At 45.5% G+C, this 17587-nt stretch overlaps 1 protein-coding gene across 6 annotated transcripts in view; it reads right to left on the reverse strand.

Annotated features, from left to right (window-relative positions):
- Positions 1–2607: 2607 nt before the first annotated feature.
- The window catches only part of DNAH8 (dynein axonemal heavy chain 8), a 417769-nt gene continuing 402789 nt past the window's right edge, over positions 2608–17587 (reverse strand). For all 6 annotated transcript variants that reach the window (XM_027603620.2, XM_027603615.2, XM_027603616.2 and 3 more), the window contains 2 exons: positions 5835–5956; positions 2608–3032 (listed from right to left, as the gene is read on the reverse strand). In XM_027603620.2, coding sequence (XP_027459421.2) covers positions 2745–3032; positions 5835–5956 — 410 coding nt within the window. In that variant the 3' untranslated portion in view covers positions 2608–2744. The remainder of the gene's footprint in view (positions 3033–5834; positions 5957–17587) is intronic.

A 17587-nucleotide genomic window follows, 5' to 3' on the forward strand; every position in this document is an offset into this window, starting at 1 on the left:
TCCCACCTGCATACTATTCTCTCCCTCATGCTGTTTCCTTCCTTAGAATACAATCATCTGCTTTTTTTTTAAGATTTTATTTATTTATTTGACAGAGAGAGAGACAGTGAGAGTGGGAACACAAGCAGGAAGAGTGGGAAAGGGAGAAGCAGGCTTCCCACGGAGCAGGGAGCCCGATGCGGGGCTCGATCCCAGGACCCTGGGATCATGACCTGAGCCAAAGGCAGACGCTTAACAACTGAGCCACCCAGGTGCCCCAATCATCTGCTGTCTTGGTACCATTTTGGTACCATCTATGGAAAGACCAAGATGCAACTGAAATGTTCACTTGTCTTCAATTTCATCCCTCACCGCTGAATTTCTTTAATCATTCTTTTATACGTCATGGCCCCAAGTCACACTCATATTGCCGGGGAGTTCCCTATTTATCTGAGGTCTCTGAAAAGAGTGAGGCTCGTTCATGCAACATCACCCACAAGACCAATCCCTTTTGGAAGATATATATTTAGACACTTCTTTTTTGGTCTTATTTTTATGCAAAGTGCAAACTAAAATAACATTTTAAAACAACAAAGGTATAAATCTCATTGCTCGTTTTGCCGAGACCAACATGAGAATATGTGGACTGGATCCAAGGAGAAAAAAAAAAAAATCACTCTGCCTCCCTCCCAGCTTCGGTTGGTTTAACCATCTTGTCCCTGATCCTTTGCTCTTTTATGCTCACCAGGTCTTCTTCACTCAAGTGTGGCAAATTATGTAATTAGTGAAAGAGCAACAATTTTGCCGAGAAAATGGTTATGTGTTTATGGATGTTCAATGGCTCAAAATGTCTAATGAAACCATTTAATGGGCCCAGAGAAAGAAAGCAGAACTGGGTCCCAGCCAGCTCTGCAAAACTGGAGATAGCTGAGAAGCACCCCCCCGGAAAGAAGGCCATTTTGAGACACTGCTTGGGTAGCAAGGACTCATCCCTGGGGTGGCCTCAGCACCCATTGCTCTCTCCTCTGCACTGATACAGAACAAAATAACCAGTGAAAAAGTTCCCAGGAAATGGTCTGTGGCTTTATACAGTCCGATCTATACCCTTGCTAGATTGACATCTTTGCTGTTCTTCCAATTTTCCATAAGATATTCAAGTCATTAGAGAACACTGAACCTAATTGTTATTCTCTGAAAGCCTACCATGATATCCAGGGGTTTAGACTATGCAGTTCGCCTTCAATGGTGTTAGCAACTGGACAGGAATATGAATAATATGTGTGTGTTTTATTCTGGGGCCTGCAGTTTGGTGTGCTAGAATGTGCCTCACTTCCTCTGTGCTCCTCCAGAGCAGAAGGGGCTTCCAAATACTAGCCTCAGTTCAGGATGACAGCCTTTCCAGAGAATGCCATCCTTTAGTGTGCCTTTTGACAAAGGGAAATGCCAAAACACACATGGGCTGGGGGTTTGGTTACTTTAGTTTCCTAAACTGCCCTGGAGAGTTTGATGGCTTTGACATTGAACCAGTGTCAGAGCATAACGGAGTTCACTACTACAAGGTACATTTCATAATATATTTTCTACTATTTGGAAGTACCCTAGACTAGGGGGGAATTTTTTTCTGGGGTCTTCCCAGGACACCTCACCCAGGCCATTGCTTGGCCATCTTGTTTGGTTTCCCGTTGGCATCTCTGATCCGAGAGACAGAAGGATGGGAGGGGGACCAGGCAGCATGAAATGCACCCTTCCTTCAGAATAGACAGGGGGAATGAAGTTGGTGAATTTAGCTGAGGTCGAGCAAGAGCATTCTAGATGGAAAGGCCAGTAGAGAAACTTCACTAACCTGAAGCTGCATGAACATTCAATGTGGGACCCCATCTGTTTTGTTAAATTGACAATTTTCTTTAGCAGGAAATAAAGGTTCATACTGAGTTTCAGACCAGCTACAGGGTAAGAAATAGCCTCACTTTTTAAAGACTTTGCTTTTTAAGGCATTCGGCCTGTAACCTAATTTCATTTGATGGAGTTTGTTTTTCCTTCCCCATTTGCTGCCTAGAAATGTGCGCTTCATTATCTCCTGCAGAATTGGGGTTGGAGGGGGGCGCCGGTAGGAGCTGGAGACTCAGAGTTCTCTGGGCCTCAAAAGCATGTAAAAATATAAAATAAAATAATATTAAATAAAATGAAAACAAATGATAAGAGCAGCCACCGCCGTGGATTTGCTGTCTCAAACACGTCACACCACCCGGCTGTAACTCCTAAGGGGGACTGCCTGGACCCCTCCAGTTTCCATTTCATAAGCATGGAGACAAGGCCAGACCCAAATAAGCAAAGGACAGCACCTTAGCACAAACACACACAGGGACAGATTTTCTCCCAGGGAAATGAGGTTTTCATTTGAGAGAAAAGCTCACATCTATTAGGCCTCTTTTAGAATACAAGAAATTAATACTTTGTTTTAGATTTTTAAAAAATTCAAACCTTCCAATGTTCTAACATGAAGATGGGACTTTATCTAAACAAATAATTATAATGGAATATGATTTCCTGCATTACTTTAGAACTGTTTTTTTTTTAATATTGACATGAGGGAACACACACACACACACACACACACACACACACAAGTGATTGTAGAATATCAACTTTTTAATTTTAAAAGAGTAATCCAGCAGTTACCCGGGAGAAAAGACACACATCACCATGGCTCTCATTAGCACTGGCTGGCTACGTGGCTACAGCGCCCTCAGCAAGTGGAAATGAATTTACTTGATGTCACACAAAAGAGCCACTCCTCTCAGGATCCAGTGATCTGGGGACAAAACTGTTCGCAAATACACCACAGTGATGAAGGTCAAGTCAGTACGCCTGGGTTTCTTGTAAATAGGACACACATACAGCTTGGGGTCCTTGGGTGCGGTGGAATTAATGGCGAAGATGTGCAGCACAGGCAGCTGCGTGAAGAGCACCTTGGGGGCAGGTTCTGTAAGCTTCCCATTCCGTCTGTCCCAGGCGGCTCCATCCATATATAGCCCATAAATATATACACCTTCCTGGAAGAGTCAAGCATAAGGAAATAGGATTTTTGAAAAAAATGAGGTGCTGTGAGATGGACATCCATTACTCTAATAAGGGTCGTCAGCTTAGAAAGAAGACATACACCAGTCTTAAAACGCCACTGAAAGAACAAAACAACCACTAGGCACATTGTATTAGTGAAATACTGAGCCCAATTTTCCCCTGTGGCCTATCTTGGGGCCATAAGGGCTGCAGAACTATTGCTTATTTGAGCCTAGGGGTAGCCCAGTGGGGACAACAGACTTAGGCAGCAGAACCAAATCACCTCTACAAGGAACTAAGTCTCGGAGAGATCTGGTCTGAGTCAGTGTAGGGTCAGAACAAGGAATGGGATTTGGAGCTGGGAGCCACATGGGATCTCAGCCTGTGCCAGCCAAGCCAACCTGCTGCTCTAACCATCTCAGCGGTAGGAGGGAGTGAGATAATGTGCGGCCAGGCCTGGCGGGCAGGTGAGTCAGAGCGCCCCCAGAGGCCAGGTGTGGTAGAGTTAGCGAGGGCATAATAGGGCCTGGGTGCGTTGGTTCAGCAGGAGGGGCAGTCATTCCCTGTTTCTCTTTCACACAAAGGAACCCTGCCCTTGAGGTCTTCACCATTAAATCTGGGGGAAAGACATGAATTGAATACCAGCACACCCTTGTTACAGGGGCTGCCTGGTGACCAGCACTGAGACTATGTGAAAGGCCACCCTGGGCTGGAGGGCTTAGGGGTCTTTGTGGAGGAGACAGCTTTGAAGGATGGGCTGCTTGGGGGAAGACAGAGGGCAGAGGGCAGGCGTCCAGGCAGCAGAAATAGTACAAAGGTAGGTAGGATGGGTAGGAAAGCCCAAGCATTTTATTTAGCAGAGGGTTCAGTGGTTATAAAATAAGTTGGGGCTTGACCGTGGAAAAGTCTCAAGGCCAAAGTGAAGAGTTTGAACTTTACCTTGTAGACCATGGGCAGCCATAGAACATGTATTCAGTAAGAAAAGAAAGGCTAGAGGGAATCACGGGGGACTCTGATAATCATGTAAGCCCATAAGATATATCTATGTAGAAGATGGTGACCATTTTTCCTTTCCAATGAGGAGTAGGTAAGGGGAAGCAAATGTAAATTATAATAAAAGAGAGTGAGATTAATTGCAAAGTGTTTTCTGGAATCCTCTCATGTGAGCTAAGAGTATGAGGACCGTATTTTTTGAACCCAAACCTAAAGTACATGGTTTGACAGTAAGACCAGGAGCAATCCCAGAAAATCAGGACATATGATTACTATCATTGTCAGTGGGTGACAATTACTGTATGAACGACACAACTATTCAGGTAGCATCCAACAGTAAACTGTACCCCTTTTAGGTTCCTTTTCATCTCAGAACTCTACAAAGTCATAGTTAGAAGGTGTAGCGGGCTGAAAAGCGTCCCCCCCGAAAAGTCATGTCCACTAGAACCTCTGAACATGACCATGTGGAAATAGGGCCTTTGCAGATGGAATTAGCTAAGGTCATATTGGATTAAAGTGGGCTCTAAACCCAATATGACTGGTGTTCTTGTGAGAAGAGGAGGGGACACACAGAGACACGCAGAGAGAAGATGGTCATGTGACAATGGAGGCGGAGGCTATAAGCCAAGGAACACCAAGGACGACCTGCAACCATCGGAAGCTGAGAGAGACACACGGAACAGATTCCTTCTCCCCACCCCTCCCGCCCCGCCCTGAGCCTTCAGAAGAAACCATCTCTGCCAATACCTTGATCTCAGACTTCCGGCCTCCTGACCTCTGAGGAAAGAAATTCTGTTTTAAGCCCCCCAGTTTGTGGTACTTGGTGGCAGCTGCTGTAGGAAACGAGTACATAGCTTGGTGCCAGGAAACAGGGTGCTGCCCTGACAAATACCTCAGACGTGGAAGTGACTTTGGAATTGCATAATTTTAAAGAGAGAATTTTGGAGGGGCATGATTGAAATAGCCTAGGGTTGCCTTGAATGGAGAGGTTGCTGGTGGAAATGTGGAGGTTAAGTGTGCTTCTGGTGGGCTGGCAGGCAGAAATGAGGACCAGGATATTGGACACTGGAAGTGGCCTTGCTGTAAGTGGCCCTTGCTTCAAGTGGCAGAAAGGGCCAGAACTTGGAATTCATTTGGCCCAGTCCTTTTCCTTGACAACTGAGGGAATGAAAATCAGAGAAAGGGAAAATGAGGCTGATGTATTGAGTACCTACAAGGAGTCCTAAATGATTCCAGTTGATTCTCAAAACCATCTTTCATGAGGTTGAATCATCATCCTTATTTCACAGATGAGGAAGTTGAGGCTCAAAAAGTTAAGGAACTTTCCCAAGTTCACAGAGCAGGTCAGTGTCCAAGTAGTGGCTTCCAACGGCATCTGCTTATCTTGGGGCCCCCCCGCTCTGCCCCCCTCCGGGTGTCCCTCCACCCAGGGTCCCCCAGCAGCAGGGGGCACTGCTGGAACTGGCCCCAGAGCTTAGGACTGCAGGTACTGTTGGGTCTCCACCGCCCCCGACCCTTGTCCAGTCTGTAAGCAGCCCACAGCAGGAGCCGGAGACGTGTAGAAAACCCGTTTTTAGCAAACACAAGTGTAACTTGAAATTATAAAGACATGCTCTCTGAGGAGTTCCAGTGCTTGTCATTAATTCCCACTTCAGCACTGAGGTCTCTTGGTGAGGACCAAGGAAACCCCAGCTACAAAGCCAATGGACTTAACTGAGGCACTCATAGGTCAGTGTCAAGCAGAATTTGAGCTTTTAACCCAGGTTCCAGAACTGCCCGTGCTATAGCCCAGTGGCGCCTACCACAGGGGGCGATGCGATCTCCTCCTTGGTCTGCCGCAGAACTTCATTGTGGATGGTCACGGAGTCCAGGGCCCAGCCTTTGTGGGCACGAGTCACTTCTTGCCTCATTGCTGTGAGAAAGCCTGAAAAAAAGAAAAGAGGATCCCGATGTCTTGGTGCAGTCCACTCGAGAAACAGGAAGGGAGCAGTGTCAAGTGCGAGTTGCTTACCAATCTCCAAATGCGTGCCCTCCCACGAGGAGTTGAGATTGAACCTCAGGGGCCGATTTCTTCTTGTGTTTTGTTTCTATGGGGACCTGCAATGAGCTGGGTATTCCTTGCTGGCTGACAGCAGGAAAGCAGCACCCTTTCTGCCTCAGACAGAGCCTTGGTTTGAAATTCTCTCCTGGGGTTTCAACCATTCAAATGTCTAAAAATTGTAACCCAGGCCAAGCTCAGAGTCTCTATTTGAAAACACGCTATTTAGGAACAAGACTGGAATGGTAAATATCCTGAGATCAGCATTCCAACGAAAACTTGAATCGAGCCATTATTAAGCTTCTATTTGCTATAATGGAGCAATTTCATTTTGTCTAAGGAAACGAGGCATAATGCCAAAATAGAAAACCCAACTTTCAATTTGATCAAACAAAGCAATCACACTGGAAAGGAAAGCTATGTGTTTTAATGTGCGTAATACAGTTATTTTAAGGCAATACGTGGCTCCAGATATTGGGGCCTTTCTTTACACTTAATATTTGCAAACCATGCTGTTCAATTCCATAAGAGAAATCTTTGAGAGTAGCAATTATGTTAGAAACTAGGCCCTAAACTTCAAATGGACTTCAAAACCTTAGGAAGATTTATCTGTGACCTCTATATTACATTTGGCTTCCATGTTAATAGTGAAAATCATGAGACTCTTGACTCATAATCATGAGTAAATTTTGGAATATGTATGTCCCCGCTCCTCCCAGTGAGATCTGAGAATGATTATGCACAAACCAGCACATCAGTGAGAATATCTTATCAAGTTTGACTGGGATTAGAAGGAAGAGAAAAAGTTAAAAGGCACTGAGTTACTATCCCTCAAAGCTGGAAAGAAAGAACAGGCCCCTAGCCTGGGTGAATGAGAGAGTCAAGTTCTTCTGGTTCCCAAGTCCCTTCCTAGATATTAAATTAGACAGCTGGGGAGGCATTCATTCATTCATTCATTTATTCATTCGTTAAAATTCTCAGGCGTGGCCACCGTGTACCAGGCAGTGCTCTGGATGGGATGACCAGAAAGATGAAACGGCCATCCATCAACCCCACATTCCAGGAGCTCAGTCTAGAAGGAATGTGGAGGAAGACAAGACATATAATACAATGTTGTTATGAGCAGAGGTGTTAACAAAATAAACCACTTGGGAAGACAACTCAAGGCTGAATCGAGAAGATGAAGTTGAGGGTGACTCTTGCAAGATTACGTAGGAGTTTGCCTATTCCATCTAACAATTCCAGTTAGATGAATAGCGTGTGCAAAAAACACGGAGGTCTAGGTGAAAGGTGAGGCAATGTTGGCAGATAAGGTTAGCATAAAGGTAGAGGCAGGACTTTTCAGGGTCAGGGTTTGGACTTAATTTTGTGGCTAGTGGGAAGCCACTGAATATTTAGAGTAGGCAAGTGCTTTGATTATATTTGCATCATAAAAGGTGTACTCAGAGTGCTCTCTAAAACAGGATTTGTGTGCTAAAGAAGAATGCTTGCATTAATCCAAAAGGTCAATCAACCAGAGTAGCTGATTGTAGGGCTTTTATATGTGATTCTTTTTTTTTCTTTTAAAGATTTTATTTATTTATTTGAGAGAGATAAAGAGAGAGGGAGAGAGAGAGCACGCACACAGAGGGAGAAGGAGAAGCAGACTCCCCGCTGAGCAGGCAGCATGGTGCTGGACTTGATCCCAGGACCAAGATCATGACCTGAGCCCAGGACTCTGGGATCATGACCTGAGACAAAGGCAGATGCTTAACTGACTGAGCCACCCAGGCACCCCTGTAGGTGATTCTTATAAAGCTATAGTTCCACAAAACTGAGAGGGCCTGGTAGTAAAGGAAGATTTTATGACACCAAAAGTTCACTACAGGGGCCAGGAAATGGTGCAAGTTTGCCTGAGAGCAATTGCTGGTCAGGGCCTCTCCGTACTCCATCCTTGGAGTCACTCGAAGTGATCTGATCAGCATGTCATTATGTTGACTTCAGTGTTCAATACTGGGGATCCCACACTCTAGTAGTAAAACAAACATCTGTGCATTTGCCAGTCGGTAGTGTACCACTGTTAGGGGAGGGAGGTCTTCAAGAGGATGCGACCACCTATGAGCTGCCCCCAGGCAATCAGAGACTGCACTCCCTCCCCTGTCCTTGGAACCTGCAGCCCTCTCCCTTCCTACCTCCCAGAAGTTGCTCAAAAACATAGCCTGGAGATGATGTGGTGTTGAGACCCTCTGGATGGTGTTCGGGCCTGAACCCAGTGAAGGCCTCTAGATAAACCTTTATATTTGGTGGGTGGGTGTGATGATCTACACCTCTTGCAGCTTCCCAAGACAAGCCTCATGTGTAAATCCCCTTGCTTATTAAACCTGCTACCTACCATCCTGGAGTGGCCTACCTCTTTCTTGGGTCTCTCTCTGCCCTCTAAGAAAGGGGGCCAGTTTCAGATTTCACCAGGGAAACTTCCAAGAAGGTTGCAAACCAATAACTGGCGAGCCTGCCAGGAGACCAAAGAAACGGGCCTTGGGAAAGGCATCTGAAGGAAAAATCCTGTGTTGACCACCAACCTCTACATGGGGAGGGGTGGCCTGTATGTCAGAGGCTTGTGAACCACCACGTGCATACAGGGGCACCCCAGAAACTCTGGCCCGTTTAATGCGCTTCTTTGAGAAACTGTGCCTAATGCACTGCGGGAAAGAGAATGCCCGGCAAAGTGTTGAGAGGGAAGGAGGGGTGTTATGGGGATTGAGTGTGAAATGGACAAAACACCCTGCCATCCTAGTACAAAGGAATGCAAAAGCACAGCAATCACAACCCCAGCCAGTGGGCAGCCCCAGTTCAGGAAACGTTCATGATGAGAGAGTATACTCCCATTGAGCTTATTGATACAGCTGCCAAGTTCCAGCAAAAGGCCAAGAAAAGTACCCAAGCATGGTTAATGCAGCTATGGGATGTAGGGGGACATGGCATTCCTCTGCCTGGTCAGGTGGCAGAAAATATGAGCAACATCTCCACAAACCCTGCCTTCCAGCAGTGCCGGCATGGTGCTTGGTGGGGAGGGCTGGTTCGAGGTACTCATTCCCTTACAGATTGGACTGTTCTAGCCTGCAAGGAGGCTTGCCCAAGGAAGGTGACCTCCCTGGGAAAATGGGACCCTGGAAATCTGTAAAGGAGGTACAACAAATTCTTAGGGAGTTGGGAATGACATAGGCCATCTACACCCCCGTCTTTGCAGGGCCTGATCGGGCCACATTCACTGCAGGAATGAAAGTCAAGATACTCTAGCCTGTCCCCAGCATCTGGTATGGGACGCTGATCCATGCTAAACCCAGTTGTGGGGCAAGATATTATGGTGTTGGGAAATCCATTGCTGATCTGGGGGAAACTGACAGATCCTGGGATCTGGTATGGGCTGTGGGATAGACCCGAGACAGAGAGGGAGCTCAGAAAGTCAAAAGGCTATCCCAGTCAGCTATAAAGGGTAGAGTAAAATTAACCCATATGCAAATGTGGTTTGGCCTCATTGCTGCAGGGACCAAACCTCAACAGATAGACCATTAACCTGTGGAAAACTATGGAGAAGTCTTGAAACTTGAACAATTTGGACCTGCCCCATCTTCCCCTACAAGCAGAGGCCTCAGGGGTACAGTCTTATTCAGGGTGGGTGCCTCCTACGCCCAGGGTATTGTTGGATGCAGTCCAAGAGTGCTTCTGGGTGAGGACCACTGCAGGTGATCAGAGGACTCATGTTGAGTTCACGACTCACCTGTCCCCCAGGAATAAACAAAAGTGGCGGCTCTGGTGGATATTGGAGTTGAAGGTACTCTACCATGTGGTAAACCTCAGAGGTTTCCTGGACCCTCAGTGTCATCGATGATTATGGAAGGCAAACAATTATGATCAGGGTGGTCCTTCTGACCCTGCAAATTGGGTGAGTTTTTTTTTCCTCTCCAATACCAGAAAACATGGTGGACACTGATATCCTACAAGGTCAAACTCTGCAAAACTCTATTGGTGAATTCTGCTCCAGCTTACAGTAATCAAAGCAGTGCTGAGGGAAAATGCCAACTGGGAACCCATAAGCCTGCAGTGAGCTACAGTACACTCCAGCTTTACTCACCCTGAAAAGGGGTAGCTGTCAAACAGTATGAATTGCCTGGGGGTGCAGAAGGAGATAGGAGAAACTATCCAAGAACTGCCCTGACTGGGTATTGTATGCTGTGCCCACAGTATTCTCAACAGCCTGCTCTGGTGGGTAAAAATGCCAGGTGGCTTGTGGCAGATGATGGTGGACCTACCAAAAATCACATGAGGTAGTGCCTCCCTATTCAATATGCAGCTGTGCCCCACATTGCCACCATCTTAGATATCTTGGTCATGGTCTTAGGCGTTTACTATGCTGTGCTGGACGTAGCAAATGTTTTTCTCAATAGACCCCTGGCCACTGGGTCAGAGGATCAAATTGGCCTCCATGTGGGAGGGGCAGCAATGGACCTTTTAAGTGCTTCCCCGAGGTGACCTTCATGGCCCCGCCATACGGCATGGCATGGTAGTCCAAGACCTGTCCCTGTCCTCCTTCCCCACATCAGTAAAATGGGCCCATTACACTGAAAATAGAATGTTAGCATGTGAAGACTTGTTTCTGTGGCAGGATACTCTGCAGGCTTTGCTGGAACATTTGGGGGAGAAGATAAGCAGTGAACCCACAGAAAATTAAAGGCCCAGGCACTGCTTTAAGGTTTTGAGAGTCGTTTGGTGGGGTAAGCAGCATCTTGCCCCAGTAGCTGTGATTGATATGGTAAGCTCATCCAACCCTTGAGAATGTGAAAGAGGTATAAGACTTTGTGGAGATTTGGGGGTTTGGAGGACTTTTATTCCCCACCCAGCGTGGTGCCTCTATCCCTTATACTTCCTGACAAGGAAGGGGCATGTGTGGGACTGGGGGTCAGAGCAGCAAGCCATTTTTGAAAAGATAAAAATACTAGTGAAGCAGACGAAAGCTCTGAGCATCTCCTAACCAGTGCTACCACTTGAGTTAGATATGTCTGTGACTCCAGGAGGTCTGAGTAAAGAGCTCCTCCAGCTAGAGCTTCTCATGCAGCAGAGGCAGAACTCAGAGTGGTCTGGCTGGTCATTACTCATAAGCCCTGACCTTCAACCCTTTGCATTGACACTTGGGTTGTTCTTCTCTCTCTCTCTCTCTTTTAAAGATTTTATTTATTTATTTTAGAGAGAGAGAGTGTGAGTAAGGGGAGAAACAGAGGGAGGAGCAGAGTGGGGAGCAGAAGGGGAGGGAGAGGGACATAGCCTTCAGCAAACTCTGTGCTGAGCACAGAGCCCAATGCGGGGCTCGATCCCATGACCCTGAGATAATGATGACCTGAGTGAAAATCAAGAGTTGGAGGCTTAATCGGCTGGGCCACCGAGGTGCCTCAACACTTGGGCTGTTCTAAAGGGATTAACTCTATTGCTTGGACAATGGGAAGCCGAGGGGTGAATGATAATGAGTAGGCCATTGTGGGGTCAAGATGTATGGGGGGCATCATTTTGGTTCACCTGCCAGAGCCTGAGTCCATCCTCACTGTCTTCCACATCCTGGCTCATAAGGCACTGACAACCCCTGTCAATCAAGAAACTGATGTTCTAGCTCAGATACAAGCCCTAGCAACTGGCCCTTCAGTAGATATAGCAGATTGGGTGCATAGGAACAGCATCCACCATTGCATTGAGGTGGGATGACAAATTGCCAAAGAGGCCAACCAGATTGCCCTTGAAATACAGTGGCTTGGTTAATGGAGTAACAGCATGTTCTGTGTGTTCTAAACAATGCCCAAGGTAACTTCTAAAGGAGTCTGGGACCATCTACCAGAGTTCCCAACCAGCAAGGGATTGGAAAATTGATTATATTGGCCCCTCCCTCTGAGTGAAAATTCTAAATATGCCTTCGTTTGTGTAGACACCACATCTGGCCTAACCCAAGCTTTCCTCTGTCATCATGCAAAGCAGGCTACCTCTATTAGGGGATCAGAGAAGCTAAGTAGTATGTATGGATACCCTCATTGACTAAGACAGTGATCAGTGGTCACATTCCAAAGGTCATGATGTGCAGAACTGGGCAAAAGCACACGACATTGCATGGCAGCTCCATCTCCCCTAGAACCTGCAAGCAGCAGGTTGGGGAGGTGGGTGAAAGGACACCTGGAATATTAAAGCAGCAGATTAAGTTAGTAATAGGTAAAACTACCTTGGCCCAGTGAGCTACAGTACACTCTGGCTTTAATACACTTGAATGATCCATCAGTAGGGCCTGTTGCCCCCTATGCCAGACTGGGGACCCCTGCCAAGGTCCTCAATCCCATAAAGGTATGGAATTTGCAGGAAACAGCCACTGCCCCAGCTCTCACTGTGGAGATGCTATGCTGCTGAGAACACCAAGCCCCACCACGCCTGGAAAAGGAGTTACATACTGGAAATTGCAGTGGGATATCCTGCTGGGATAGGTGTTGCTTTGCACCCATGGATGAGGGAGATCTACCCAGTCTTCACTGGGATCCCACTGTCCTGCTGCAAGCCAGACCTGTTGAAATGCACTATGCCTGAAGTGGAACATGCATCACTGAAAGAGGGGGGAAAGTGGGGGTCCTGGTCTGGCATATCCCACCCCCAGTCCATCTGCTCATGCCTGACGGGGCTGCCTCCCTCAATCAACATGGATGGTATGCGCAACCAGGTCAAGTTCCTAAATCTGTCAGTTTCCCTCTCCTCAAGGCCAGGTGGGTATGTAGTTTTCCACTGCTGCAATCATTTGGCCACAGTCTTTGCCTGGAGGACATTCTAGCACACACAGAAGCCCTTACTAAATCCATTCAGCAAGCCTTGAATGATAGCCAACAGAGCCTGTCCTTACCAAAACTGAAACGTCTCTACTGAGAAAAATTGTCTTCCAAAACAGGATGGGGCCTTGGACATTATTACTGCCTCACAAGGAGGCACCTCTGCCATTATCCAAATAGAGAGTGTTGTGTTCATTCCTGATGAGTCTGCTAATGTATCATCTTTATTAAATCACATGAGGACACCAGTGAATGGCCCAGGTAATCCAACTCCCAGCCCCAGGGGACTTAATAAATCAGTAGTGTGAGCCATGGAGCTCTTGGTGGAGAAAGTTGTGACTAGTTCTGGGATCATTGTCTTAATCTGTGTTTTCTCTTGCATATGTCCATACTGTTGCTGTGGTATCTGCCTGCCATGTAGCCAACGGCTGCCCAAAGAACCTCCTCTATGCTAGTGAAAACCCTTGCTGACGTCTCAGGTCTGTTGCAGAGAGGGGGGCCCAGGAGATTGTAAGAGCTGGTCACAGAGTGTTGGGGGAGGTTATCAAGAGGACATGGCCACCAGCTGAACCATGAGCTTCACCCAGGCAATTGAAGAATCCTCCCTACCTCTCCTGTCCTTGAAATGTGTGTTCCACTTGCCTTTCCTGTTCCCAGAGTCTGCCCCATGGACATAGCCTATAGTCTACCCTACAGACAATGGTGATATGTTGTTGAGGCCATCTGGATGGTATACAGGACTGGACTCAGTTAAGTCCTCTATGTAAACTTTTAACATTTGGCGGGTGGGTACAGAGATCTATTCGGCTTGTGGCCACCCAAGATAAGCCTCTTATAAGTAAGTACTCTTACTTATAAAACCTGCCACATACCAATCTGGAGTGGTCTGCTTCTTCCTATAGTCTCTCCCTGCCTTCTGCATATGGGGGTTGGTTTCAGACACACCTGGGAAGCTCCCCAGAAAGTTGTAAACCAACAACGACCAAACAATAATATACAATTCTTTCTTGTAAGTCCCTCCATGAATGTCATTTTCATCATTCAACACTAAGTGTGCCTCCACGTGGCATATTAGACACTGTGTTTCCAAATAGAGTAGTTGGAATTCAATTGACCCTATTTTGTGATATTTTAAAATTCATCCCTGATCTATGAATCTACAAGGTCATAATGCACAAGACATGAATCTTGGTCTTAACAGTCCATCTGCACAAATTGAATAATTGAATTTTTCTCTAACATTTTAAATTCCAACTAAATTGCAAATTTAACCTCTCTCCATATGGCATTCAGGATAATGACATAGGTGCCAGATGATGAATGAGCGGGATTCTCTCTCATGTAACATGCTGGCTTTGAAGACTTCAGCCATTGTCAGAAAGCTCTGAAAACCTCGAGTGAATTAGGGAGAGAGCATCTCCTATCTTCTCCCTGCTGGGGGATATCCATGATGTTGTCTAGTTTACGTGAGCAGTACACCTCCTGATTTAGGTAACACTCTTAGTATGCTGGTAGATGGAATCTAGAACAGAGATCACCTTGAGCTGTCAAGAAACGAAAAGGTTAAATAAATATATTTGAGGCCCGAGAGTGGAGGGAAGGAAACTGTTCCATGGGCCATTCTCACCCAGAGAACATGGAGAAGATACATAGTTTTTCAAGTCTTGATAGTTTGGCTTTGGCTTCCTGAAAAGAAAAACATGATCTTGTGGAATTCAAACTACAGTAAATCCACTGAATTGTTCATTATTGAATTTAAAAAAATGAATGACTATCTTTCTTGTAGACTGATATCAAGGCTAATGAAATCAAAATCTGTGTTTTATGAAGCCTGTATAATTTTAAAAGACTATTGATACATTTTTCTTTATAAAAACTTGAAAAGCAGTACTTTTGTCTTGGCACCAATTAGTTTTTTTTTTTTTTTTTTTTTTTAATTTTTTATTGTTATGTTAATCACCATATATTACATCATTAGTTTTTGGTGCAGTGTTCCATGATTCATTGTTTGTTCATAACACCCAGTGCTCCATGCAGAACGTGCCCTCCTCAATACCCATCACCAGGCTAACCCATCCCCCTACCCCCCTCCCCTCTAGAACCCTCAGTTTGTTTTTCAGAGTCCATCATCTCTCATGGTTCGTCTCCCCCTCTGACATACTCCCCTTTTCTTCCTCTCCTGTTATCTTCTTCTTTTTCTTTTTTCTTAAAATATGTTGCATTATTTGTTTCAGAAGTACAGATCTGTGATTCAACAGTCTTGCACAATTCACAGCGCTCACCAATTAGTTTTAATAATTCTTAAACCAAATTTCAATCATCAGTGCTGGAAAAGTGATTCATGCATTCATATGTTTGACTCTCAAGTGAGAAACAAAAAGTTGGGGAAAGTTTTCACCCATAATAACCTTCTGTTCATGAGATTTAACCACCCACATGGAAATGGGTGATTTGACTATTCAAACATCTGAGTTGCATGTGGTCCAAATGAGATGTTTTGAAAAAAATGTTTTCCCTTCAAACTCATACAGCACAATGAAATCTTAAAACACTTGTCAAGTCTATTCTTTAAAAAATTCACTATTAGGCTGGGGTTATACTTTGGAAATTCAGGTCTAAAGTAACACTTGTTATGTCTTAATTCCTATAATATTAGTAACCCAACATTTCAGCAAACTAATTACTGTTGTTTGACTTGTGTAGTCAGTTGGCTTAAAGAAAGCTGTAGAGTTCAAGTATCACTTCAAACAAGGCCTAAGAAAAGCCGAAAGAAATAACTAATCAGGAAGGTTTCTTGTCTCAATTTGATCAGGAGGAGGTTGGTATTCTGTAATGATAGCACTGTCGGCCATTTTTTTTTTCTTTAATAAATGAACCAGTCCTTATGTAATGGGCCTTAGGTTGGACAGTATTTCCTGTCTTATTAGTTACCAAGCATCCCAGTAGCATCTCCAAAGATGAGGAAAAATGATGTTCCTGCCACAAGTGTATGACAGGCAGTTTTTCCCCCAAATGAGAAGCAAATGGAGTTCATTAGTAAGTTAAAGAGAGGTCAGAAATCATTAAACAAAGATGGGGTTGATCCACCCAGTTGAATAAAAAGGCACCAGGCACCTCTCCTGATGCTTTGCTAGATGCTGTAAGGTGGGAGAATCTTAAGCTTGGCTGAAAATTAAAATTATCTGGGAAGCCTTTAAAACTCCCGATTCCAAGGCCACAACCCAGATCAATAAAATCAGAGGTGGGACCCTGGAATCAGCATTGTTTTAAGGCAGGGCTTCTCCAACTTTCATGTTCATAAGTATCAGCTGGGGAAAGAGTTCGTATTAAAACACACATTATGATTCAGTAGGTAGGTCAAGGGTGGGGGCCTGAGATTCCTCATTTGTATCAAGCTCCCAGGTGATAACGACGCTATCGGCTGGTGGACCACATCCTGGGTAGCAAGTCTAAGGCCTAGTTTCTTTACACATTAGAATGACCAAGGGAGCTTTTAAGAAAACTAACTGTACAGACTCTAGAGGCCTCATTACCAGAGGTTCTGATATAATTGGTCTGGAGCCCCAGGCATTACTATATATTAAAAGTTTCCCAGGTGATTCAACTGTAGAGGCAGGGCTGGGAACCACTGCTCTGTAAAAAGATCTGCACAGAGGGCTACTGACAGTTCAGTGACCCACATTTGTTTTAAGAATAAATTTGACGGGGCGCCTGGGTGGCTCAGTTGGTTAAGCAACTGCCTTCAGCTCAGGTCATGATCCTGGAGTCCCAGGATCGAGTCCCGCATCGGGCTCCCTGCTCGGCGAGGGGCCTGCTTCTCCCTCTAACCCTCCCCACTCTTATGTACTCTCTCTCTCTCATTCTCACTCTCTCAAAAAAATAAATAAATCTTAAAAAAAAAAAAAGAATAAATTTGACAAGTAGGAACAGAAATGCCTCACAGTACAAGCAAAATATTAGGAAGGCTGTCAGTAGTACAAGCAGACTCCTTCCACAGCCCCCTGAGGCACACTTTTGCTCTGTGATGTTGTTAATCCAGGACATGGTTGGCTCCAACAGAACCTGAGTACAAGTGGGAAACCTGGGGCTAATTCTGGCATCTGCTTAATCCACCACATCTCATGTGCCAAAATGTTAATTCCCTGAACTGCGCTATCTTCTCTATGTGCTACTTTAGGCTTCCTTTCCCTTGCCCCAACCAAACCTTTCCATTGTTCCCTCTGGAGTGGTTTGATGGTTAACCAACTCTCCCATTTTCCCACCTCTTCACAGAACATTCTCTCCATCTTCTTCCTCTTAAGAGGAGCCTTTCTCAACTCTAAAGACACAGTCCTTCCCAGTTGTTCCTTCATCCTTTCTGAGAATCTCTGGTGCTCTGACAAGCACATCCTCTGGCCACATGCCCCCAATACTATCTGCCCCCATTCACTGAGCATCCTTTATCATCTGGGCTTCTTCAGCCTCCATTCAAGATCTTGACCTTTCCATTCCCTGAACTCATCATTTCTGAAGACCTCTTGAACTTCACCTTTTCTACACTTCTTTCCCATGTAGTCTAGATCCATTCTTTTCATCACTTTCCAGCAAAACTCCAACCCTAGATGAATCCAAATGTCCCCCCTTCCTACACCTATTCCAGGCTGCCAAACAATAGTCAGACCATTACACAGTTGCCACTAGACTTGACAGGATT

The sequence above is a fragment of the Zalophus californianus genome, chromosome 7 (genome assembly GCF_009762305.2).
Source record: "Zalophus californianus isolate mZalCal1 chromosome 7, mZalCal1.pri.v2, whole genome shotgun sequence".
NCBI classification, from domain to species: domain Eukaryota; kingdom Metazoa; phylum Chordata; class Mammalia; order Carnivora; family Otariidae; genus Zalophus; species Zalophus californianus.